The following is a 27,393-nucleotide window of genomic DNA, read 5'->3' as shown; positions in this document are numbered from 1 at the left end:
CCTCAGTTGTGGTAATGGATAGCTACTATTGTACCTTGTTTATAAAGTACTGCCAGGACAAATCAGGGAAGTACAGGCTGGTGATCCTAACATCAGTGACAGGAAAATGACTTGAATGGATTCTGAGACATGGAATCTATCTGCAGGTTGTAGATGGGTCATATTCTTCATGGAGGTCGGTGACCAATGGAGTACCTCAGGGATCTGTTCTGGGGCCCTCCTCTTCGTGATTTTTATAAATGACCTGGATGAGGTCTTGGGGTCCGAGTCCATAGGACACTTAAAGCAGCTGTACGAGTTGACTCTGTGGTTAAGAAGACGTACGGTGCATTGGCCTTCATCAGTAGTGGAATTTAATTTAGGAGCCAAGAGATAATGTTGCAGCTATATAGGACCCTGGTCAGACCCCACTTGGATTACTGTGCTCAGTTCTGGTTGCCTCACTACAGGAAGGATGTGGAAACCATAGAAAGGGTGCAGAGGAGATTAACAAGGATGTTGCCTGGATTGGGGAGCATGCCTTATGAGAATAGGTTAAGTGATCTTGGGCTTTTCTCCTTGGAGCGACAGAGGATAAGAGGTGACCTGAGTATAAGATGATGAGAGGCATTGATCATGTGGATAGTCAGAGGCTTTTTCCCAGGGCTGAAATGGCTAACACAAAAGGGCACAGTTTTAAGGTGCTTGGAAGTAGGTACAGAAGAAATGTCAGGGGTAAGTTTTTTAATCAGAGAGTGGTGAGTGCATGGAATGGGCTGCTGGCAATGGAAGTTGAGGCGGATACGATAGGGTTTTTTAAGAGACTCCTGGATAGATACTTGGAGCTTAAAAAAACAGAGGGCTATGGGTAACCCTAGGTAATTTCTAAAGTAAGTACATGTTCGGCACAGCTTTGTGGGTCGAAGGACCAGTATTGTGCTGTAGATTTTCTATGTTTCTATTTAGAAAGGTAAGGACTGATGGTCAACATGGCTCAGTGTGTGGGAAATGATGTTTTATGAATTTGAGTAAGTTTTTTAGAAGAGGTGACGAAGATGAAGACAGGGTAGTGGATTTTTCCGCACTGACTTTAGCAAGGCTTTTGCAGGTCCAGAAATTGGAATGTTTAACTGTCATACAAGCATACATAAATACTCATGATAACAGCCAAAAGAAACAGTGTTACTCCAGGGCCAAGATGTAAAACACAGTATCAACAATTATACACAGCAAGGCACACATAGTATGTATCGGAAAGCAGTAAAATGCAGTCACGCAAAAAAAAAATTGCCCAAGTCCCTGAGTCCATGACAGCTGCAGCAACCTGCAGTCAAGCACAATACATATTGTCTTCTGCTGAGCAAACACTGAAGAGCAGCACCAACTCCAGCATGTACATTGTGTCACATCGCCTCCAGCTCTTCTGTGGAGTACCCAACTCTGACATATCTCTCCTGCACACAGACAGCACCACAAACATATGGGATTCACGTTGATCTATCCAACTGGATACATAACTGGCTTGATGGTAGAAGGCAGAGGATGATGTGGAAAGTTGTTTTTCCTGACTAGAAGCCTGTAATCAGCAGTATGCTGCAGGGATTGGTGCTTTGGCTCTTGTTATTTGTCTTGCCATACTTGCTATTCATGCCATCTACATTCTCATACAATGATATGCATGGGAATGTATATGGCATGATTAGCAATTTTGTAGATCTCAGGAAAAACTGGTGGTGCTGTGAATCTTAGAAAGTCATATAAGATTGCAACAGGATGTGGATCAACATAGAAACTGGGTAAAGGAATGGCAGATGGAATTTGACTCAGAAATGTGAAATTAAACATTTTGGGAATTTAAATCAGGGCAGGAATATGGGGAGTGTTGTTGAACAGAGACAGTGGGGGTTAAGTACACAGTTCCTTTAAACTGGCAAGGTAGACAGGGTATGAAGAAGCCATATGGCATGCTGTGGCACTGAGCAAAAGAGTTGGGACACCATGTTACAGTCATATGAAATGTTGGTTAGGGTACCATGGAATGTTGTGCATGGTTCTGCTCACCACACTATGCGAAGGATAAGATTAGGATAAAGACAGTGCAGAATGGTGTTGCTGGGACTAGAGGATTTGAGCTATATGAGGTATTGGATTGCCTGGGACTGTTTCTCTGCAGCAAAAGGGACTGAGGGGTCTATAGAGGCTTATAGAATTATGCCGGATATGGACAGCGTAATCAGTCCTTTCCTCAGGATAGTGGAGTCTAAAGCTACAGGGCATAATTTTAAGATGAGAGGCGTCAAAGAGGAAAAGAGAGTTTGAAGTCCAAGCTCTTCACACAGGGTGTAGGGTATATAGAACAAGCTACTAGAGGAGGTAGCAGAGGCAGTTTCAATGACAACGTTCAAAAGCCATTTGGACAGGTACTCGGATAGGAGCAATTTAGAGGGATATCGGCTAAATGCAGGCAAATAAAATTAGGTTGGAAAAGTATCTTGGTCCATGGATGAGTTGAGTTGAAGTACGCATTTCTGAACTGTATAATTCTATGAATTAATGAAAACCTTCATTTCCAAGATTGTTCACCTCATTACTAGTTATGGCTTGATACCAAAGGGTAGTGTATTAGATGTACCTAGTCTCTGTGTTTCCCTACAACTAATATTTAAGTTAAGCAACTTTCCTTTGACCCCACCAACCAAGATACCAGGATATCACATCCAAACACGTGGTCATGTCAAAACAAATTTCACTAATTTCCTTGGTAGTGCACTAGGGAAAATTTTCTATTTCCTCCAATGGCAGAGAACAACTGATTCAATTATACAACCATCAATGTTTGAAATCAAAAGAAAGGAATATTCAGCAGAGTGCAAATGGACTGACTCATCCAATCCTCACAGTACATGCTGCAACTTGAAAGAAATTTCAACACCCAAGTTGATTTACTGTGAAAAATGCATTCACCTTCACTGTGATCTTGGGCTATTGTCTGCTCAATCTCTGCATAAGTACGGGAAACATGTTCTTTGCTGGGTGATGTTTGTGTGGTTTCCAGCAGACTGATAATATCCAGTCGATTAATTTTGTTCAAGGACTGCAATAGCTTTTCATCTTGGAAAGAAAAGAGGAAAAAGTAAGTAAACAAGAAATCACTGATCTTCATGGAGCTGTATAATACATAACATCACTCCTACATGAGTATCAATGAATGAATGAATGAAATTAATTTATTTTGGTCAGTACAAACATAACAAAAAAGCATGATTTACAACGATGATTTCATAGGACAAAATTACAACAAAAACATAGATATTCTTTAAAACAAACTGAAAGGGTGTAGGCTGAAGCTACAGCTTATTATGCCTACCCGTTACTTATATAACAACATATTTGGCGTCAATCATCACGTCAAAAACAAAAAATGTCATAATCTTTTAACACAAAATCCAATTCCAAATATCATTTATTTACATTACTCCCATTCATTTTAAATCATGTATTATATTTGTTCACTAAATAATTTTTTTAAACTTGTTAAGTGTAGTGCATGTTTTTAAATTCTTACTACAATTGTTCCATGGATTCACCCCTCTGACTGAAATACAATGATTTTTTTACATGTAAAGGGGGTTTCTTCTTTTTCTTTGTTACTGTGTATGTAATCAAAATGGCTTCTTTGTTTTGTTAAAAGTAGGAATGCTTCTTTGTTGCGAGAGAGTGCTGGAAGCTTGTTTGGGTTAAAATTTACTGATAACGAGAATTGTATTCCTTTGTAAACCAATTGAAATTAATGTTGTTCTTTCTTCTGAGTCTGTAAGCTATTGTTGGCGGGCTTTTGGGGAGATCAGCGTGAGGGGTTGAGAGAGAGAGGACGTGATGCTGTAAACTGGGTGAGGAACAGAACCCAAGCAGGGGTCCAAGGCCAGGAGGTACCTACCCCAAGGAGAGGAGATGAAGCTAGCTGTGCTTGGTTGACCACTTCGGATGGTCCTAAACTGCGAGTCGAGGAGTTCGGAGGGGATCGAATGGTGGCCAGAAGACTTCAGTAATTGAGCTCCAACGGTTATGCACGAAATGGTTTGGACTTTGATAAGTTTGGCGCCTTTTCTTTATTTTTTTTCCTTCATATATACTGTATCGTTATTAATCACTTAGTTATAGTAACCTTTATAAATTGTACCCATTTAATCGCATATGGTGTACTGTCTGTTTTTTGGGCGAGGCGGGGACATCTCACAGCATCCACACCAGCTGGTTACCCAGTTTGGCGGGGCCGAAGGCTGCTCCCCCAGACGAGAACGAGCTGAGCGAGCCTGAGGCGACCCGGGGGTTACATACATTTGTTCTTATCCTTTATTTTTGAAATATACATGTTCCTCTTAAATCATGTTGACTTTCTCTCATTCTAAACAACCTTTGGATACTTTATGGTAGCTGTCCATTTTTTACTTTATACATAATTTGTATTATTTTAAAATTTATGAAATCTCTGTATTTTAAAGTGTTTAGTTGAATAAATAGTAGATTGTTTGGCTCATAATAACTTGTCTTATTTACAATTCGTATAACTTTCTTTTGGAGTAGAAAATTGAATTTGTATTTGTTTTGTATGTATCACACAACATTCACACTACTCCTACACAAGTATCATACAACATCACACCACCCCTACACCAGTATCATACATCGCACCACCCCTACACCAGTATCATACAACATCACACCACCCCTACACCAGTATCATACATCACACCACCCCTACACCAGTATCATACATCGCACCACCCCTACACCAGTATCATACAACATCACACCACCCCTACACCAGTATAATACATCGCACCACCCCTACACCAGTATCACACAACATCACACCACCCCTACACCAGTATCATACATCGCACCACCCCTACACCAGTATCATACAACATCACACCACCCCTACACCAGTATCATACAACATCACACCACCCCTACACCAGTATCATACATCACACCACCCCTACAGGAGTATCATACAACAATCACACCACTACATGACTATACACAACAATCACACTATTTCTACATCAGTCTTGTAAATCACACCACTCTTACATGAGTATCGTACAACATCACACAACTCTTACAGGAGTATCGTACAACAATCACACCACTCCTACACGAGTAGCATACAACACAGTATCACACAACTCTTACAGGAGTATCGTACAACAATCACACCATTCCTACATGAGTATCATACAACAATCACACCACTCCTACACGAGTAGCATACAACACAGTATCACACAACTCTTACAGGAGTATCGTACAACAATCACACCATTCCTACATGAGTATCATACAACAATCACACCATTCCTACAGGAGTGTTGTACAACACAGTATCACACCATTCGTACATGGGCACCACGCAACAATCACCCCACTCCTACAGGCGTATTGCACAACACAGCATCACCCCACTCCTACAGGCGTATTGCACAACACAGCATCACCCCACTCCTACAGGCGTATTGTACAACACAGCATCACCCCACTCCTACAGGAGTATCATACACAGTACTGCACCACTCTTGTATGAACATCATAGCTGCCAACCTACAACCTTGCTACAACCTAATTCCATACACTGCACACATTCAGATACAACACCTTCAGTCCTGTATTCACCCTTTTCAATTTGTCACACCATGCTCAAGCTTTTGATTCTGAACTTTGTCTGAATCTGCGTCCACATCCTCTCCACTAACTGTTCTGGCACTCTGCTTCACATCATGCCTTCAACTCTAGTTTAAACCCCAATATGTAACATCAACAAACCTTTCCACAAGGATTTTAGTCTGCCTCCAGTTCTGGTCCAAACTGTCAAATCTGTACTGGTCCCACCTTTGCTGGAAAAGAGCCCAATGATCCAAAAATCTTATGTCCTCCCTCCTACAGCAACTCATTAGCCATGTATTAAACTGTATAATCTTCCTCATTCTGGCCTCATTAGCACGTGTCATGGGTAGCAATTCTGAGATCACAACCCTGGAGGTCCTGGCCTTTAACTTAGCACCTAACTCCCTGACCTCTTTATGCAGAACCTTGTCACTTGTCCTACCCATGTCATCGGTATCTCATGGACCACGACTTCTGTCTGTTCCCCCTCCCACTAAAGAACGCTGAGGACTCGATCCAAGATACCCCAGACCCTGGCACATAGGAGGCAACCTTCCATCCAGGAATCTCATTCTTGCCCACAGACTAACTAATGAATCCCCTATCACCATAGTATGCCTCTTTTACCCCCTTTGCTTCCTAGTCACAGACGAGACTCAGTGCTAGAAACTAATGATACATTCCTCAGTTGGGCCATCTTTCCCTGTTTCCCAACAGCACCCAAGGTGATATGCCTGCTGTTGAGGAGGATGACCACAGGGGTATTCTTATCTAGCTCCTTAAACCCATTCTCCTTTTTGACTGTCACCCAGTTTCCTGTGTCCTGTACCTCGGGTGTAACTACCTCTCTGTATGTCCTATCTATCACCCCTCAGCCTCCCGAATGACCTGGAGTTCATCCAGTTCCAGCTCCAACTCAACATTGTTTGGTAGAAGCTGCAGCTAGATTTACTCCTCACAGTTGTAGTTGTCAGAGACACTGGAGGTCTCCCTGCCTTCCCACATTCCACAAGATGAACATTCAATTATCTTACCTGACATCTCTACAGTCCGAGCTGAGCAGATACGAAGAAGAGAATGAAAATGTTTGAGCTTTGCTCTCCTTTGCTTTCGCTGAGTGAAGCATCTCTTTGCTGAAGCCTCAAAGAGCTAAAGCCTTAGATCACCACTCTGACCATATCCACTGAGATGATGGCCACTGTGACGATTGCCGCTTTGCTTGCATCTGCCTTCTTTTAACTGGCTATTACTAATCAATTCCAAATGCCAATTGGCCAAAGCTCTATTACGCTGTTGCGAACCGCTCCTGCCTTTTAACCTTGGGCAGTGGATAAGTATCCGAACAGGTTAGTAATCAATTATTCATTGATGCTTACATAGAAACGCAGAAACCTACAGCACAATACAGGCCCTTTAGCCCACAATGCTGTGCCCAACATGTACTTGCTACCTAAAGTTACCAATACCTAAAGTTACCATTACCTAAAGTTGCCAATAGCTCTCTATTTTTCTAAGCTCCATGTACCTGTCCAGGAGTCTCTTAAAAGATCCTATTTCTGGTCTCAATTTAGAAAATTTTTTGGTTTAGCGAATTTTTCATTATCAGCTCCCATTCTCCTTAATTATTTTTTTTTTATCCCTTCCAGGACTGATAAAGTCTTTAAAGATTGGGATGAACTAGGTATTAAGTGTTTTTGGGACCTGTTTATCTCAGGATCTCTTGCTTCATTTGACCAATTATCAAATAAATTTGCACTCCCAAAAACACATTTTTACAGATACCTTCAAATTAGAGATTTTCTACTTTTCCAATTAGCTACTTTTCCTATAGTTCCTGATAAAAATTTATTGGACGATCTTTTAAATTTAAAACCTTTTGTTAATGCTTCTTTTACCAGTATCTATAACTTGTTGATTGATTCTAGACAAGACTTTTTAGATAAAATAAAAAAAGCTTGGGAGGATGACCTAAATTGTCAGATTTCTGATGATAGATGGAATAAAATTCTTAAACGGTTTAATAAATCATCTTTCTGTGCTCGTCATTCTCTTCTACAATTTAAAGTGGTTCATAGAGCTTACATTTCTAAACAGAAGCTCTCCAGTTTTTACCCGAATGTTTCTCCACTTCGTAATAAATGCAACTCTGCTGATGCCTCTTTAATTCATATGTTTTGGTTTTGCCCTACAATTGAAAAGTTTTGGCGGGAAGTATTTCGTACCTTCTCTCAACTTTTTAGGGTCCAATTTGACCCAAATCCCCTTACTGCCTTGTTTGGTATTATTGCAAATGAAGATATAACTTTAAATACTCCTAACCTATAGGTTTTAGTTTTTACCTCTCTTTTAGCAAGAAGAGCAATCTTGCTTAAATGGAAGGAGTCTACCCCTCCTACACATCTTCAATGGCTACGTGATATTATGTCTTATTTAAATTTAGAAAAGATCCGCTGCTCAGTCTTAAATTTGAAACAATCTTTTTATGATATTTGGGGACTTTTCCTAAATTACTTTTCCAATTTATAAAGTTTAACAGTGCACAGACTTTTAAGTATATTTTCATCTTCTCTTCTTAAGTGAATATGTTTTTTTTTCTAATTATCCATTGTCATCCATCAGCTTTTTTCTTTGGTAGTTGGTAGGGGGTTGACTTTTTTAAATATAAAAAAATTCTTTTATGATGTATGCCTTATCTTTAAATTTTTGATTACAGAGTGGTATACCTTTATGTGTTATGCTATAACATTTTGATCAATTTTATTACAATATATGAATGTACACGTTATATTGAGATGTATCTATGTGTTGCACTCTGTAAATCTTGTTTTTTTTTCTTCTGAATAAAAATATTGTAAAAAAAAAAGATCCTATTGTATCTGCCTCCACCACCATTACCAGCAGCCCATTCCATGCACTCACCTCTCTCTGCATAAAAAACTTACCTCTGACATATGCTCTGTACCTACTTCCAAGAATCTTAAAACTGTGCTCTCTCGTGCTAGTCACCTCAGCCCTGGGAAAAAGCCTCTGACTATCCACACAATCAATGCCTCTCATCATCTTATACACCTCTATCAGGTCACCTCTCATCCTCCGTCACTCCAAGGAGAAAAGGCCGCGTTCACTCAACCTATTCTCATAAGGCATGCTTCCCAATCCAGGCAACATCCTTGTAAATCTCCTCTGCACCCTTTCTATGGTTTCTGCATCCTTCCTGTAGTGAGGTGGCCAGAACTGAGCACAGTACTCCAAATGGGGTCTGACCAGGGTTCTATATAGCTGCAACATTACCTCTTGGCTCCTAAATTCAATCCCATGATTGATGAAGGCCAATGCACAAAGATTTTCTTAACCACAAAGTCAACCTGTGCAGCAGCTTTGAGTGTCCTATGGACTTGGACCCCAAGATCCCTCTGAACCTCCACATTGCCAAGAATCTTACCATTAATACTATATTCGGTCATCATATTTGACCTACTAACTCATCCCTCCACTTCCTCATCCAGGTCATTTATAAAAATGACAAAGAGTAGGGGTCCCAGAACAGATCCCTGAGGCACACCACTGGTCACCAACCTCCATGCAAAATATGACCCATCTATAACCACCCTTTGCCTTCTGTGGGCAAGCCAGTTCTGGATTCACAAAGCAATGTTCCCTTGGATCCCATGCCATCTTACTTTCTCAATAAGCCTTGCATGGGGTACCTTATCAAATCCCTTGCTGAAATCCATACACAATACATCTACTGCTCTACCTTCATCAATGTGCTTAGTCACATCCTCAAAAAATTTAATCAGGCTCGTAAGACACGAGCTGCCTTTGACAAAGCCATGCTGACTATTCCTAATCATATTATGCCGCTCCAAATATTCATAAAACCTGTCTCTTAGGATCTTTTCCAGCAAGTTACCAACCACTGAAGTAAGACTCACTGGTCTATAATTTCCTGGGCTATCTCTACTCACTTTCTTGAATAAGGGAACAACATCTGCAACCCTCCAATCCTCAGTATCTCTCCCATCCTCACTGAGGCTCAGCAATCTCCTCCCTCGCCTCCCACAGTAGCCTGGGGTACATTTCGTCCGGTCCCGGCGACTTATCCAATTTGATGTTTTCCAAAAGCTCCAGCACATCCTCTTTCTTAATGTCTATATGCTCAAGCTTTTCAATCTGCTGTAAGTCATCCCTACAATCGCCAAGATCCTTTTCCATAGTGACATTGTAACACAACCCACATAAATAATGCACTGTGAGGTACATCTATGTGTATCATTGAAAATTCTCCAGTCTGATGTTTTCAAGCACAGCACAATTGTTGGCCTCTATTCAACTGTTATCAGTGCCTTATGAAGGTATCATGTTGGGTAAGAAACCTAATGTCTGTGCTGCCACATTAAACTCTGTGGAAAACCCCATGGATAGCTTGTCATGGAACATTCATTTTATCACTGATTTCAAAATTCGAACTTGCATTACGACAATACTCAAACAGTGTACATCTTACCTGAAGCACAGTTGCCATCTCTTTCCATCCAATATTTTAAAAGTGCCTGGCTTTGGTCCACTAAAGAATTAGGGTTTTCAATTCTGATCTGATGAATCTGCTCTTCACTAAAATCCAGTTCTCTGGCCAGTTCTAATAAAAAAAAAGGCAGATTTACAAATGGGAACCTCATAACAAAAGTATCATAATCACAAGAGATTCTGAAGATGCTATAAATCTTGAGCAACACACACATGAAATGTTAGAGGACTCAGCAAGTCAGAGAGTATCTATGGAGGGGAATAAGCAGTCAGCATTTTGGGCTGAAGCCTTTCATCAGGACTGGAAAAGAAGGGAACAGAACCCAAAATAAGAAAGGGGTGAACAGAAGTAGTACAAACTGGAAGGTGATAGGTGAAACCAGGTGAGGGGGAAAGTGGGTGGTGGGAAAGGGGTGATGAAGTAACAGGCTGGGAGGTGATAGGAGGAAGGTAAAGGGCTGAAGGAGGTGGACTCTTATATGAGCAGTCAGTGGATAAGTGAAGAAAGGAAAGGACGAGGGACACTAGAGGGAAGTGATGAGAAGGGGTAAAAGGGGAATCATGATGGGGAATGGAAAAGAGAGATGGGGAAAGGGGAGGAATTATCAGAAGTTGGAGAAATTGATGTTCATGCATTCAGATTGGAAGCTACCAGGATGGAAGATGAAGTGTTGCTTATAACTTGGTAACTTATATACTAGATCTGGCTCTACTCCATGCACTATACTTGAGCTCTCGCATGACCTTTATCCTCCTCCACTTCACTATCTGCTCTAACACTTTGGTTCCCTTCACCTGAAAATCTAGTTTAAACCCCCCCCGGAGCAGCACTAGCAAACCTTCCCACAAGGATGTTAGTCCCACTCCAGTTCAGGTGCAACAGGTCCCACCTTCCCTGGAACAAGGCCCAATTGTCCAGAAACATGAAGCCCTCCCTCCTGCACCAACTCCTTAGCCACGTATTTAGCTGCATTATTCAGATTCAGATTCAGCTTATTGTCATTTAGAAACCACAAATGCAATGCAGTTAAAAAATGGGACAAGTTTCCCCAGAATGATATCACAAAAGCATATGACGAAACAGACTTCACTAGAAAATCCACGTAACGTTTGGCAATCCCCAATCCAGAGTCCGGAGAGGCTGCTGCGTATTAATATCGCGCTACCGTCTTAGCGCGTTTCCCAGAAAGGAGCTCCAAAACCACCAGACAAACAAGACCAAAAACTAAAGCTACAAGACCTGCACAAAACCACATAGTTACAACAGTGCAAGCAATAGCATAATTGATAAAAAAAAAACAGACTACGGGCACGGTAAAAATAGTCCAAAGAGGTTAAAGGACTATAAGTTCAAAAGAAATCACAACACAGTTTCCACAAGTCCCCAGGGTCCTGACAGACTCGCCATCCCACGCCGGCGGCAGAAGGGAATACCCCCGCTATGGACTTCCACAGCGCCGCCCAACTCAGCCTCGCAGACACAGCGCACAACGAAAGCTCTGTTGAACCCAGCCTCGCAGACGCAGCACACACCGAAAGCGACCTGACCGCAGCGGATTCCGAGTCTGTCGAACCTCCGAGCCAATGACCATCCTCTCTGGCATAGCTTCTCCGAGCACCATCTTCTGCTGAACGTATTAAGACGGCCCCGCCAACGGCCATTGGCAACGCGACCCCGAGGACTGAGGGCCTGTTCTTCCCAGCAGAGTCCCAGACCTCACAGCAGCAGCAGCAACAAAGAAGGTCTTCCTGGAGATTTCCAGATGTTCCTCCATGCTCCCACATCCGTTTTCAATCGATTATGATTGCGCACGGCACCCCACTTCACAAATAACAGATAATCAGCTCCGGAGTGGCTGCTGCAAGCTGTGTCGCGCCGCCATCTTGGATTGGATTATCTTCCTATTTCTAGCCTCACTAGCATGTGGCACGGGTAGCAATCCTGAGATTGCAACCCTGGAGGTCCTGTCCTTTAACTTTGCACCTAACTCCCTACATTTTCTTTGCAGGACCTCCTCCTTCTTCTTAACCATGTCATTGGTCCCTACATGGACTACAACATCTGGCTGCTCACCCTCCCTCTTGAGAATACTGAGAAATCGATTACGGACCCTGGTACCAGGGAGGCAACAGACCACCCGGGATTCTCGATCTCTTCCAGAGAACCTCTTATCTGTCCCTCTAACTATTGAATCCCCTATCACTACTGCTCTCTTCTTTTCCCTCCTTCCCTTCTGAGCTGAGGGTCCAGTCTCGGTGCCAGAGATACAACCATTGCAACTTGTCCCTGGTAGGTCATCCCCACCAGTAGTATCCAAAACGGTATACTTATTATTGATGGGAATGGCCACAGGGGTGCTCTGCTCATTCTGTCTATTCCCCTTCCTTCTCCTGACATCTTCTCAACCACTGAGGTCAGGTGAACTGGTCTATTACTTCTTTTCTTTTGCCTTCCTCCTTTTTTAAAGAGTGGAGTAACATTTGCAATTTTCCAGTCCTCTAGCACCTTGCCAGAGTCCAATGATTTTTGAAAGATCATTTCTAATGCCACCATAATCTCTAATGCTACCTCTTTCAGAACCCTAAGGTGCAGTTAAGGAGAATAATATGCTAGATATGGAAGATCGTGGGGTGGTAGGTAAGGACAAGGGGAACCCTATTCCTGTTATGGTGGCAGGAGGATGGGATGAGGCCATGTGCGGAAAATGGAGGAGATGTGAATGAGGGCAGCATTGATGGTAAAAAAGAAACCACTTTCTTTGAAAACGGAGGACGCCTCAGATGTTCTGGAATGGAAAACTTCATCCAGTAGAGATGGAAAATAAGAGAAAAGGGGGCAGCATTTTTATAAGCGACGTGGTGCAAACAGATATGTTCAAACACGCTGTAAGAATCAGTATGTATATAAAAGATATCAATACACAGTCTGTCTCCAGAGACAGACACAGAGAGGTGGAGAAAGTGGAAAGAGATTTCAGAGATGGATCAAGTAAATTTGAAGGCAAGTGGAAGATGGGACAAAGATGATGTAATTAATAAGTTCATCTTAGGTGCCGAAAGCAACACTAATGCAGTTATCAATGTAGTGTAGAAAAATTTAGGGTGTGCTTCCAGTGTAGGCTTGGAACATGGACTGTAGCATGTACTTTGTATTTCGGTTTATAGTTAGTTTGTGAGTGAGTTAAACAGTTTATGAGAACTTCTCTTCAATGTTCAAATTGAAATCACTTCCACCACTTGCACTGGCAGCTTGGTCCACACTCTCACCACCCTCTAACAGAAAATTCCCCTCGCGTTTCCCTTAAACATTTCATCTTTAAACCATGACCTCTACTTGTACATTAACCTCAGTGGAAAAAGCCTTCTTGCATTTACCCTATCTATACCCCTCATAATTTTGTATACATTTATCAAATCTCTCCTCAATCTTCTATGTTCTAGGGAATAAAATTCAAACCTATTCAATCTTTCCTTACAACCCAGGTTCTCCAGTCCCAGCAACATCCTTGTAAACTTTCTCTATGCTCTTTCAACCTTATTTATGTCTTTCCTGTAAGTGGGAGGCCAAAACTGCACACAGTACTCCATATTAGGCCTCAACAATGTCTCATACAACTTCAACATAACATCCCAACACCTGTACTCAGTACTTTGATCTATGAAGGCCAATGTGCCAAAAGCTTTCTTTATGAAGCACTTTCAATGAACTATAAACCTGTAATCCCAGATCCCTTTGTCTTTCCTCATTTCTGAGTGCCCAACCACTCAATGTGCAAGACCTACTCTTGTTAGTCCTCCCAGATTCCATCTGCCATTTTTTAGTAACATACACAAAATAATGGAGGAACTCAGCAGGCCAGGCAGCATCTACAGAAAGGAATAAACAGTCTGCGCTGCAGGTTGAGACCTCTCATTAGGACTGGATAAAAAGATGAGATCAGGGCAAGAAGGTAGGTGGAAGGGAGGAAGAAGTACAATGTGGTAGGTGATAGGTGAAACAAGGAGAGAGGGATGAGGGTGAAGGAAAGAGCTGGAAAATTGACTGGTGAAAGAGATAAAGGGCTGGAGGAGGAAGAGAGGGTAGAAAACCGTGGAAGAAAAGGAAGGAGAAGCACCATCGAGAGGTGATGGGCAGGTAAAGAGAAGGTGAGAGAGGGAAACAGGAATGGGGAATGGTTCAAGAAATCAATATTCATGCCATCAGATTGGAGGCTACCCAGATGGAATATAAGGTGTTGTTCCTCCAACTGGAGTGTGGCCTCATCGTGGCAGTAGCAGAGGCCACATGTCAGAGTGGGAATGGGAAATAGAATTGAAATGTGTGGCTACCAAGAGATCCTACTTTTTTGGCAGATGGAGCATAGGTGCTTGGGAAAATGGTCTCCCAATCTGCATTGGGTTTCACCAATATACAAGAAGTCCCATCACGAGCATTGGTAGATGACCACAAAAGACTCACAGTTAAGGTGTTGCCTCACCTGGAAGGATTGTTTGGGGCCCTGAATGGCAGTGAGGAAGAAGATGTAGGGGCACTTGTTCAGTTTACAAGGATAAATGCCAGGAGAAAGATCAGTGGGGAGGGATGTATGGACAAGTGATTCACGTAGGGAGCGATCCCCCCAGAAAACAGTAAGTGGGGGGGGGGCGGGGGAAGGGAAAGATGTCTTAAGTGTTGTGATCCTGTAGGAGATGGTGGAAGTTATGGAGAAATGCATGCTGGACATGGAAGCTAGTGTGGTGGAAGGTGAGAACAAAAGAAACCCTATCCCTGGTGTGGTGACAGGAGAATGGGGAGAAGCCAGACATGCATGGAATGGAAGAGATAGGGTTAAGGGCCGCATTAATGGTGGAGGAAGGAAAGACTCTTTCTTTGAATGTGGAGGACATCTCTTTCATTATGGAATGAAAAGCCACATCCTAAGAGCAGATGTGGTGGGGATGGAGAAACTGAGGGAAGAAGATGGCATTTTTACAAGTGACAAGGTGGGAAGAGATATAGTTCAGGTAGCTGTGAGAATTAATGGGTTTATAAAAGTTATCAGTAGATACACTGTCTCCAGAGACAGAGAGATTGAAAAAGAGAAGGGGGTGTTGGAAATGGACCAAGTAAATTTGAGGGCAGGGTGGAAGATGGAAGCAAGATGATAAAGTCAACAAGCTTAGCATGGGAGAAGGAAACAGCACCAATGTAGTTATCAATGTAGTGTAAAAGGAGATGGAATTACATCTTTAGAAAGAGGTGACATAGGGTTAGAGAATGTTGAATCTTTGTGGGTGGAATTAAGAAACTGCAGGGGTGAAAATAACCATTATGGGAAGCATATATAGGTCTCTAATAGTAGCCAAGATGTGGGGTTGAGATTGCAAAGGGAGCTGGAAAAGGTATGTAATAAGGGTAATGACACAATTGTAATGGGGCACTTCAATATGCAAGGGGATTCGGAAAATCAGGTTGGTGTTGGGTCGCAAGAGAGGGAATTTGTTGAATGCCTACAAGGTGGCATTTTAGAGCAGCTTGTGCTTGAGCCTACTCAGGGAAAGGCAGATTGAGTGTTGTGTAATAACCCAGATTTTATTAGGGAGCTTAAAGTAAAGGAACCCTTAGGAGACAGTTATCATTATATAATCTAATTCATTCTGCAATCTGAGAGGGTAAAGCACAAGTCACATGTATCAGTATCACAATGGAATAAAGGGAATTACAGAGGTATGAGAGAGGAGCTTGCCCAGGTGGATTGGAGGAGGATACTGCAGGGAAGATGGTAGAACACAGGTGGCTGAAGTTTCCGGGAATAGTTCACAAGGCTAGATATGTCCCACAGAAGAAATTGTTCACAAATGGCAGGGTTAGGCAACCGTGGCTAACAAGGGAAGTTAAGGACTACATAAAAACCAAGGAAAGAGCATATAAGGAAGCAAACGTGAGTGGGAAGTCATATGATTGAGAAGCTTTTAAAATCTAACAAAAGGTGACTGACTAAGCTATAAGGGAGAAAACGAAATATGACAGCAATCTAGCTAATAATATAAAGCAGGATGCTTAAAAGTTTTTTTCCCATTCAATAAAGAATGAAAGGGAGGTGAGAATTGATATTGGATCACTGGAAAATAATGCTAGTGAGGTAGTAATGGGTGACAAAGAAATGACAGATGACCTTAACGGGTACTTTGCAATTGTCTTCACTAAGGAAGACACTATCAGTGTGCCAGAGGTCTATGAGTGTCAGAGAGCAGGAGTGAGTGCCATTGCTATGGCTTATGGTCTTATTACTATTACAAAGGAAAGAGTGCTAGAAGAACTGAATGATCTTAAGGTGGATAAGTCACCTTGCCAGATGGACAACATCCCAGTGTCCTGAGAAGTTGCTGAAGGGATAGCAGATGCATTGGTCATGATCTTACAAGAATCACTTGACTCTGGCATGGTCCTGGAGGACTGGCAGATTGTAAATGTCACTCCACTCTTTAAGAAGAGAGGAAGGCAAAAGAAAGGAAATTATAAGCCAGTTAGCCTAACCTCAGTGATTGGGAAAGTGTTGGAGTCTATTATTAAGGATGAGGTTTTGAGGTCTGGAGACTAATGATAAAATAAGTCAAAGTCAGAATGGTTTCTGTAAAGGGACATCTGTCTGACAAATCTGTTAAGAGTTTTTCGAGGAAGTAACAAGCAGAGTAGACAAAAAAGAGGTAGTGATGTCATATACTTGGATTTTCAGAAGGCATTTGATAAGACTACTTAACAATATAAAATCCTGTGGCGTTACAGGTAAGGTACTGGCATCAATAGAGGAATGGCTGACAGGCAGGAAGCAGCAAGTGGGAATAACGGGGCTTTTTCTGGTTGGCTGCCAGTGACTAGTGGTGTTCCTCAGGAGTCAGTATTGGGACAGCTACTTTTCACATTGTTTGTCAATGATTTGGATAATGGAATTAATGGCTTTGTGGCAAAATTTGCGGATGATACGAAGATAGGTGGAGGAGTGCTGAGGGGGCAATGTAATTACAGTAGGACTTAGACACATTGGAAGAATCAGCAACAAAGTGGCAGATGGAATCTAGATTTGGGAAATGAATGATAATTCATTTTCCCGCTATTGCTACTCTTCTGTCACCCCTACCAGAGTTTTTACCCAATCAATTTTGGCCATCTCCCTCTTTCATGACTATGTAATTCTCTTTACTCCACAGTAATACTGATACATCTGGTTTATCTTCTCCTTCTCAATGTCAGGGTGAATTCTATCATATTATGATCACCCTCCCCTAAAGGTTTTTTTTAAACCTTAAGCTCTATAATCAATTCCAGCTTATTACACAGCATCCAGCTTAGAATAGCTGATCCCCTTATGGGCTCAACCATGAACTGATCTAAAAAGCCATCTCATCTCATTGGCATTCTAGAAGCTCTCCCTCTTCAGTTCCAGCACCAATCTACCTGCACATTGAAATCCACCATGACTACTATAACTTGCCCTTTGCGCATGCATTTTCTACCTTCTGTAGGCCTTTAGGATTCTCCTTCACATCGTCTGCATGAGCAATCTCATACCTTCTTTTTGCTCTCCTGATTTCTTTCTTCAATGTTGTCTTGCATTTCTTATACTCTTCAAGTTCTTTATTTATTCCTACCTGCTATACACCTTCTCTCCTTAACCAGGCATTCAGATCTCTCAAAAACCAAGGGTCCTAAAACACATTATCCTTGCCTTTTATTCTAACAGGCACATACAAGTACTGGAAGATGGAATTAATACACTGTAATAGGTTTCACTGGTGACCGCCAATGTGGTGGACTCTGACTCTATGACTAGGACTATTGCTGGGATATTTGGTTGTGGGCATGAACATGTCTTTATACAAGGCAAAGCATAATTCCAAATAAGCAAGAATGATTTATCAGTATCTGTCAGTTAGTAGAGAAATTGGAGTGATCAGCTGCTGGAGATTGCTGGGAAGAAAGGGAGTTAGCAGAAGTTGTAGTGATTAGACTGAGTCAGGAAAAATGTGATTGGTATGCAGGGTGTGTGTCAACAGTTATAGGAAATACAGTTATCAAAAATTGCTTGGTACATGAGGAGTGCTGGGTTAGAGGTTTGGGAGTTAGCAATCTGGGGCACTTTTACCGTGGCTGGGGTGAATATCAGGAATGATCTGGGCAGTTTGATGGGTTAGCAGATAAATGGTTTCAGGGTTTTGTGATCAGACATGGTTTATGCATTCAGACATTTGCAACTGTGATCCCTGACTTCCTAGTAAATATTTCGTACATGGTTCCTGATTTTCATTTACATTTTATGTCAGTTTTATTTCTACAAAAGGTAATATGATCAATATCATGGGAATCATTTTTAGAATACCACATTTGTAGTGTGAAGTGTTTTTTTTTAATCAGACAGCAAATATTGTCAACATCTAGGATGGAATTTCATCCTGAAAGTGCAAGATGATGCATTTTGGCAAGCCAAGATGAGACCATCTTCAGGGTGGAGGAGCAACATCTTATAGTTCTGTACTGTCTGGTTAGCCTCCAACCTGACCCCATGAATATCAATTTCTCCTTCCAGTAAACTAATTCCCAACCCCCTCCTATTCCCCACTTTGACTTTCTACTTCTTTTCACCTGCCTGTTACTTCCACCTGAGTCCCCTCCTCCTTCCCTTTCTCCTATTGTCCAGTCTCCGCTCCTATCAGATTCTTTCTTCTCCAACCCTTGAACTTTCCACCCACCTGGCTTTACCTATCACCTTCCAGCAAGCCTCCTCCTTTTTATTTAGGCATCTTTCTCCTTCCTTCACAGTCCTGAAGAAGGATCTCAGCCTGAAATGTCGACAATCTATTGATTTCCATAGATGCTGCCTGACCTGCTGAGTTCTGCCAGCATTTTGTGTGCATTGCTTTGAGGTATAGTTATTTGTTCCCTTCACAGCGTGAGCCTTTGCTCTAGAAGTTCTACCAGAGTCACACAGCGAGGGAACAGGCCTTCAGCCCAATTGCCCATGACCACCAAGATTCCCATCTAGAATAGTCTTACTTGCTTTTAAATGTTCAGCTTGTACCTGTCTCCACTACTTCCCACTTTCTGGGTGAAAAAGTTCCCAGTATTAAGACCATAATGCCATAAGACCATAAGATATAGGAGCAGATTTAGGCCACTGGCCCATTAAGACAGCTCCACCATTTCATCATGGCTGATCCATTTTCCTCTCAGCTCCAAACTCCAGCCTTCCCCCAGAGTCCCTTCATGCTCTGATCAACCTAGAATCTATCAAACTCTGCTTTAAATATACATGAAGACTAGGCCTCTACAGCTGCCTGTGGCAAAGAATTCTATAGATTTACCACGATCTAACTACAGAAATTCTGCCTCATTTCCATTCTAAAAAGACATGTTTCTATTTTGAGGCTGTGTCCTCAGGTCTTAGACTGTCCCACCACAGGAAGCATCCTCTCCAAATCCACTCTATCAAGGCCTATAACCATTCGATAGGCTTCATTAGGTTAATCCTCATTCTTCTGAAGTCCAGTGAATTCAGGCCCAGAGCCATCAAATACTCTTCATATGACAAGCCATTCCATCCTGGAATCATTTTATTTGACACCTGGTGACACTTGGCATTTGCATACTTAGGCTCGACGCACAACTTCATGTACCTACTCACAAAGGTGATAATCAGGATGAGGACTGCACTGCAGTTCATTTAATACCTTGACAGGACCTCCAGCTCCAATAGGTCATTATATTAATTAATCGCTAATTATCCCACACTTACTATATATATGAAGTCACAGAAACAACACAGAACGCAGTCCTTTGGAATACTCCTCCAACAAATACGTGATATCTATAGGTATCCATTTGCATCAATGACACGTTATTCAATTTCCTATCACCAGCCCACACACCTTCGGGATGTGGGAGAACACTGGACCTTTAGGGCTAAAATCACGCAGACAGAGAACATGCAAACTCCACACTGACACCATTCTTTTCCATGCATGTGACTATAAGTGACTTTGAGGTTGAGTCACTGATTGTTCTATCTTTATATCATAAGACCTTAAGATATAGGAGCAGAATTAGGCCATTTGGCCCATCAGGCAGTTCCGCCATTTCATCATTCTGATCTAGTTTTCCTCTCAGCTCCAATCTCCTGCCTCCCCTTCTCCCCTGTATCCCTTCATACCTTGACAAATCAATAATCTATCAACCTCTGCCTAAAATATACATGAGTTAGGCTCCATTTCAGAATTTCAGAGATTCACCATTCTCTGGCTAAAGAAATACCTCCTCATCTCTGTTCTAATAGAATGACCCCTCTACTTTGAGGTTGTGTCCTCTGGTCTTAGACTCTCCCATGATAGGAAACATCCTTTCTACAGCCCCTCTATCATGCTCTTTCACCATTCAATAGGTTTCAATGAGGTCACCCCTCATTCTTCTGAATTCCAGTGAATACAGGCCCAGAGCCATCAAACACTCTTTATTTGACAAGCCATTCAATCCAGGAATCATTTTCGTAAAACTCCATTGAACCCTCCTCAGTTTCAGCAAATCCTTTCTGAGATAGGGGGCCAAAACTGCTCACAATATTCCAAGTGAGGCCTCACCAGTGCTTTATAGAGTCTCAACATTAAATCATTGCTTTTATATTCTAGTCCTCTTGAAATGAATGCTAACTTAGCATTTGCCTTCCTTACCAAAGACTCAACCAATTAACCTTTACAAAATAGACAATAGGTGCAGAAGTAGACCATTCGGCCCTTTGAGCCTGCACTGCCATTTTGAGATCATGGCGATTATCTACTATCAATACGCGGTTCCTGCCTTGTCCCCATATCCCTTGATTCCCCTATCCATAAGATACCTATCTAGCTCCTTCTTGAAAGCATCCAGAGAATTGGCCTCCACTGCTTTCCGAGGCAGTGCATTCCAGACCCCCACAACTCTCTGGGAGAAGAAGTTTTTCCTTAACTCTGTCCTAAATGACCTACCCCTTATTCTCAAACCATGCCCTCTGGTACTGGACTCTCCCAGCATCTGGAACATATTTCCTACCTCTATCTTGTCCAATCCCTTAATAATCTTATGTTGCAATCAGATCCCCTCTCAATCTCCTTAATTCCAGCGTATACAAGCCCAGTCTCTCTAACCTCTCTGCGTAAGACAGTCCAGACATCCCAGGAATTAACCTTGTGAATCTACGCTGCACTTCCTCTATAGCCAGGAAGTCCTTCCTTAACCCTGGAGACCAAAACTGTACACAATACTCCAGGTGTGGTCTCACCAGGGCCCTGTACAAATGCAAAAGGATTTCCTTGCTCTTGTACTCAATTCCCTTTGTAATAAAGGCCAACATTCCATTAGCCTTCTTTATTGCCTGCTGCACTTGCTCATTCACCTTCAGTGACTGATGAACAAGGACTCCTAGATCTCTTTGTATTTCTCCCTTACCTAACTCTACACCACTTAGATAATAATCTGCCTTCCTGTTCTTACTCCTAAAGTGGATAACCTCACACTTATTCACATTAAACATCATCTGCCAAGTATCTGTCCACTCACTCAGCCTATCCAAATCACCCTGAATTCTCCTAACATCCTCATCACGTGTCACACTGCCACCCAGCTTAGTATCAGCAAACTTGCTGATGTTATTCTCAATGCCTTCATCTAAATCATTGATGTAAATTGTAAACAGTTGTGGTCCCAATACCGAGCCCTGTGGCACCCCACTAGTCACCACCTGCCATTCCGAGAAACACCCATTCACCGCTACCCTTTGCTTTCTATCTGCCAACCAGTTTTCTATCCATGTCAATATCTTCCCCCCAATGCCATGAGCTCTGATTTTACCCACCAATCTCCTATGTGGGACCTTATCAACTGCCTTCTGAAAATCAAGGTACACTACATCCACTGGATTTCCCCCATCTAACTTCCTGGTTACATCCTCGAAAAACTCCAATAGATTAGTCAAGCATGATTTTCGCTGGCTCGGCCCAATCCTATCACTGCTATCTAGATATGCCACTATTTCATCTTTAATAATGGACTCTAGCATCTTCCCCACTACTGATGTTAGGCTGACAGGACGATAGTTCTCTGTTTTCTCCCTCCCTCCTTTCTTAAAAAGTGGGATAACATTAGCCATTCTCCAATCCTCAGGAACTGATCCTGAATCTAAGGAACATTGGAAAATGATTGCCAATGAATCCGCAATTTCTGGGGCCATCTCCTTTAGTACCCTAGGATGCAGACCATCTGGACCTGGGGATTTGTCAGCCTTCAGTCCCATCAGTCTACTCATCACCGTTTCCTCCCTAATGTCAATCTGTTTCATTTCCTCTGTTACCCTATGTCCTTGGCCCATCCATACATCTGGGAGATTGCTTGTGTCTTCCCTAGTGAAGACAGATCTAAAGTACTTATTAAATTCTTCTGCCATTTCTCTGTTTCCCATAACAATTTCACCCAATTCATTCTTCAAGGGCCCAACATTGTTCTTAACTATCTTCTTTCTCTTCACATACCTAAAAAAGCTTTTGCTATCCTCCTTTATATTCCTGGCTAGCTTGCGTTCGTACCTCATTTTTTCTCCCCGTATTGCCTTTTTAGTTAAGTTCTGTTGTTCCTTAAAAATTTCCCAGTCATCTGTCCTCCCACTCACCTTAGCTCTGTCATATTTCCTTTTTTTTAATGCTATGCAATCTCTGACTTCCTTTGTCAACCGCTGTGGCCCCTTTCCCCCCTTTGAATCCTTCCTTCTCCGGGGGATGAACTGATTTTGCACCTTGTGCATTATTCCCAAGAATACCTGCCATTGCTGTTCCACTGTCTTTTCTGCTAGGCTACCCGTCCAGTCAACTTTGGCCAGCTCCTCCCTCATGGCTTCATAGTCTCCTTTGTTCAACTGTAACACTGACACCTCCAAGCTGCCCTTATCCTTCTCAAATTGCAGATAAAAACTTATCATATTATGATCACTACCTCCTAATGGCTCCTTTACTGCAAGATCGCTTATCAAATCCTGTTCATTACATAACACTAAATCCAGAATAGTCTTGTCCTTGGTCGGCTCTCGTACAAGCTGTTCCAAGAATGCATCCCGTAGGCACTCTACAAACTCCCTATTCTGTGGTCCAGCACCAACCTGATTCTCCCAGTTCACCTGCATGTTGAAATCCCCCATAACTACTGCGACATTACCTTTGCCACATGCCAATGTTAACTCCCTATTCAACTTGCACCCAATATCCATGCTACTGTTTGGTTGCCTGTAGACAACACCCATTAGGGTCTTTTTGCCCTTACTGTTCCTCAGTTCTATCCACACAGACTCTACATCTCCTGATCCTATGTCCCCCCTTGCAAAGGACTGAATCTCATTCCTCACCAACAGGGCCACCCCACCCCCTCTGCCCACATTTCTGTCCTTACGATAGCACGTAGGGACAGAATCATGCACAAAATCATGCACAAGGTCTCCTAAGTCCTCTTGGGCCTCAGATATTTGTATTTTCTTTCCATTTAGAAAATAGTCAACCCTTTCACTTCTTCTACCAAACAGCACCATACACTTCTTGACATTGTATACCATCTACCACTTCTTTGCCCATTCTCCTAATCTGCCTGTCTTTCTGCATCCTTTCTACTTCCTCAAAACTACTTGCCCTTCCACCCATCTTTGTAACGTCCATAAATTTTACAACAAAGCTATCAATTCCATCAACCAAATCATTGGCATATAATGTAAAAAAAAACCTGTTGCAACACAGACCCCTGTAGAACACTGCTAAATTCCAACAGCCAACCAGAGAAGGTTCTCTCTTTGCTTCCTGCCAATCAGTCACTGCTTTATCCATGCTAGAATCTTTCTTGTAATTCCATGAGCTTGTAGCTTGTTAAGCAGCCTCATGTGTGGCACCTTGTCAAAGGCCTCTGAAAATCCAAATATACAACATCAACCGATTCTGCTCTGTCATTCCTACTTGTCATTTCTTCAAAGAATTTGAACAGATTTGTCAGGCAAGACTTTTCTTGAGTAAATCATGCTGACTATGGTCTATTTTATCATGTGCCTTGAAACCACATCCTTAACAATCGAGTCCAACATCTTCCCAACAACTGAGGTCAGACTAATTGGCCTATAATTTTTTTTTTCTTCTGCCTTTCTCCCTTCTTGAAGAATGGAGTGACATCTGCAAATTTTCTGGAACCATTGCAGAATCTAGTGATTCTTTAAAGATCATTGCTGATGCCTCCACAATCTGCTCAGCTGCCTCTTTCAGAACTCTGGGGTGTACACCATCTGGTCCAATGACTTGTCTACCTTCGAATCTTTTTGTTTCCAAAGGGTCTCTCTGTATATGATAACTTCACACACTTAATGATTCTTGACACCTGGAACTTCCACTATTCTGCTACAATCTTCCATAGTGAAGACTGATGCAAAATTCATATTCATTTCGACCACCCTTGTATCCCATTACTATCTCTCCAGCATCGTTTTCCAGTGGTCTGATATCCACTCTTGCCTCTCTTTTACACTTTATGTATCTGAAGAAACTTTTGGTATTCTTTTTAATATTATTGGCTAGCTTACTTTCATATCTCATCTACCTTCTTAATGACTTTTTTAAAATTGCCTTCTGTTGGTTTTTAAAACCTTCCCAATCCTCTAATTTCCCACTAATTTTTGCTCTATTATATGCCCTTACTTTGGCTTTTATGTTGGCTTTTACTACTTTTGTTAGCCACGGTTGCGTCATCTTGCCTTTAGAATACTTCCTCCTCTTTGGAATATATATATCCTGTGCCTTCCGAATTGCTTCCAGAAATTCCAGCCATTGCTGCTCTGCTGTCAACCCTGTCCGTGGGTAAGTCCCCAGGCATGATGGGATTTAACCCAGGTTTTTGAAGGAAGCAAGAGATGAGACTACTAGGCCGTTTATCAGTATCTTGTGTCTTCTCTAGCTACAGGTGAGGTCCTGGAGGACTGGTGAGTGGTAATATTTTACCTCTATTTAAGAAGGAAACAAGGGAAAATTCTGGGAACTATAGACTTGCAAGTGTGACCAGAAGTGTGCTCTAACCAGTCTTTTATTGAACTGCAACATTACTTCTTGAACTCAATCCTTGATTAATGAAGATCAATTCACCTCATGTCTTCCATAGCCCTAGTTCTTGATTCACAACACTGGAAAAAGACTGTGCATTTAATCTATGTCCTTCATAATTTTATACAAATCTACAAGATCTCTGCTATTCTCCTATGTTCCAATGAAATAAATCCCAACTTGCTCAACCTCTCCCAGTCCCTCTGCCAGGGCTGAGGACAAGGAAAAAGTATGCAACAAACCCTGGTAAGTCTATCACTGTGAAGTATTGTCTAGAAATTATCCACTTTGATCTTGCCCCTTCAAGTTTGTTAATGATCTGTATTCTAAAGGGGAATCATTGGGAAGAACATGTTAGATCAAATGTTATACAACAGAAATGATTGATCAAGAAAATGTCAATTTAATATTTCCACTAATTCAACCATGGTGATTGCCACTATTTCTACTAAAGCATGCCCCCATTCCTATGAAATTATCCTCAATAACTATTTAAATAGCAAAATGGATGAACCTAAAGAAAGTGCACCAGGAACAAATAGGTATTTATGAGATTGAATTGCACTGATAATTTCTGAGAAGTGTTACAATTCTTGAAAGACCAGCTGGAATGAATTGGCTTGAATAAAATTACAGGATTCTGTTGATGGATACAAACAACACAGACAAATTTGATCTGGTAAGTAACTCTGAACTCTGTTCCTCCCACCCAATCCCATCACTAGTGTTTCAGATTACTCAAGCCACTGGTAACATTCAGCAATATAGATGATCAGTGCCATTATATTATTGTATCTAATTGAAGAACACCATAAATTCACGTTTAAAAATACCAAATGCAGTTTTGTGCACCCTCAATAGTCGTGGGCATGTGCTGCCGCTCAGCAATAAAACAGCAGCATGATGTTACCATTTTAATGAGCAATGTATGTTTGCAAGGAATTAAATCATCCCACAAACAGGAGATGGTTTTACCATCATATCATAAGCTGCTGCATCCCTCCTGGCATAGTTAAGGCTGAGGACAATATCAGATCAACCACCTGCCATTTTAGCTATATAATGAGATGTAAATCAAAATCTGAAGAAAGAAAAGAACAAAAGTTCATATTTATTCTCAACTATCCATCCAATCTTTTAAAGAAAAACAATGCTCACAAATGAAGGCACAGAGTAACTGCATTAGGAATTTTACCTGTCCAGCTAAATCCAAGATGGTCAGCAATAAGATAGAGTCGTTGCTCTGCTCTTTCAGAATCCTCCTGAGTATCCAAAGCTTAGAATAAACAAAAATATTCATTATAGACAGGCTTCGATTGCACAAGTACTGATTATAATTGGCAAAACAAATTATCCACACCAAGGATGATAATTCCATCAAATTGTTAGCAAGGAGCAAAGTCTTGAAAAAAGTTGGAAAACTGAAAGACAATAACAAGCCAGTTCAGAGTGAAAGATAACTAAACTCAATCTTGGGCAAAAGGCTGAGCAAAAGCCTAACTTGGAAAATAATCTTTTAGATAGAAGTTTATATTTCTTTTAATCTGTATTGGAGAATTCTCTGAATAAAATATCATCTCCCAGTTTTGTCTTTTTGGAAACATCTTTCCACTTTCTGGAAAAATCTGTACTTTAACATTAGTGACGACTCTCTGAGTCTATTGCTGTTGTAAGTAGAATGCACATCAAATTCCAGCAACCTTCCACAGGACAAAAGATATTTGAAATAAACATTCAGGCAAGAAATCAGGAGGGATAAAAGAAGGCAGGAGGTTTCTCAAGTTGACAAGTTGAAGGAGAATCCCATGGCCTTTAATTTATAAATTAAGAGGGATAAAATTAGTCCTCTTGAAGGTGACTGTGGTTCAAAGTTCAAAGTAAATGTATTATTGCAATATACATTTGTCATTGTATACAGCCTGAGATTAATTTTCTTGTGGGCATTCTCAGTAAACCTATAGAATAATAACCATAACAGAATCAATGAAAGACCGCAGCAATTTAGGCTTTCAACCAATTGTGCAAAAGACAAGAAAATGTGCAAATACAAAAAAAGAATTAATAGTAAAAACTAAATAAGTAATAAATATCAAGAACATGAGA

At 41.5% G+C, this 27,393-nt stretch overlaps 1 protein-coding gene across 24 annotated transcripts in view; it reads right to left on the bottom strand.

Moving 5' to 3' along the window:
• Positions 1-27,393, bottom strand: part of ank2b (ankyrin 2b, neuronal) — an 874,534-nt gene that overhangs the window by 33,130 nt on the left and 814,011 nt on the right. For 23 of the 24 annotated variants that reach the window (XM_073065114.1, XM_073065128.1, XM_073065103.1 and 20 more), the window contains 3 exons: positions 26,486-26,566; positions 10,154-10,285; positions 2,944-3,090 (listed from right to left, as the gene is read on the bottom strand). In XM_073065114.1, coding sequence (XP_072921215.1) covers positions 2,944-3,090; positions 10,154-10,285; positions 26,486-26,566 — 360 coding nt within the window. The remainder of the gene's footprint in view (positions 1-2,943; positions 3,091-10,153; positions 10,286-26,485; positions 26,567-27,393) is intronic. The other variant, XM_073065112.1, reaches the window with a different exon arrangement.

The sequence above is a fragment of the Hemitrygon akajei genome, chromosome 13 (genome assembly GCF_048418815.1).
Source record: "Hemitrygon akajei chromosome 13, sHemAka1.3, whole genome shotgun sequence".
Lineage (NCBI taxonomy): Eukaryota > Metazoa > Chordata > Chondrichthyes > Myliobatiformes > Dasyatidae > Hemitrygon > Hemitrygon akajei.
Note: the sequence above shows the minus strand (reverse complement) of the source record. Positions and strands in the feature narration are given on the sequence as shown.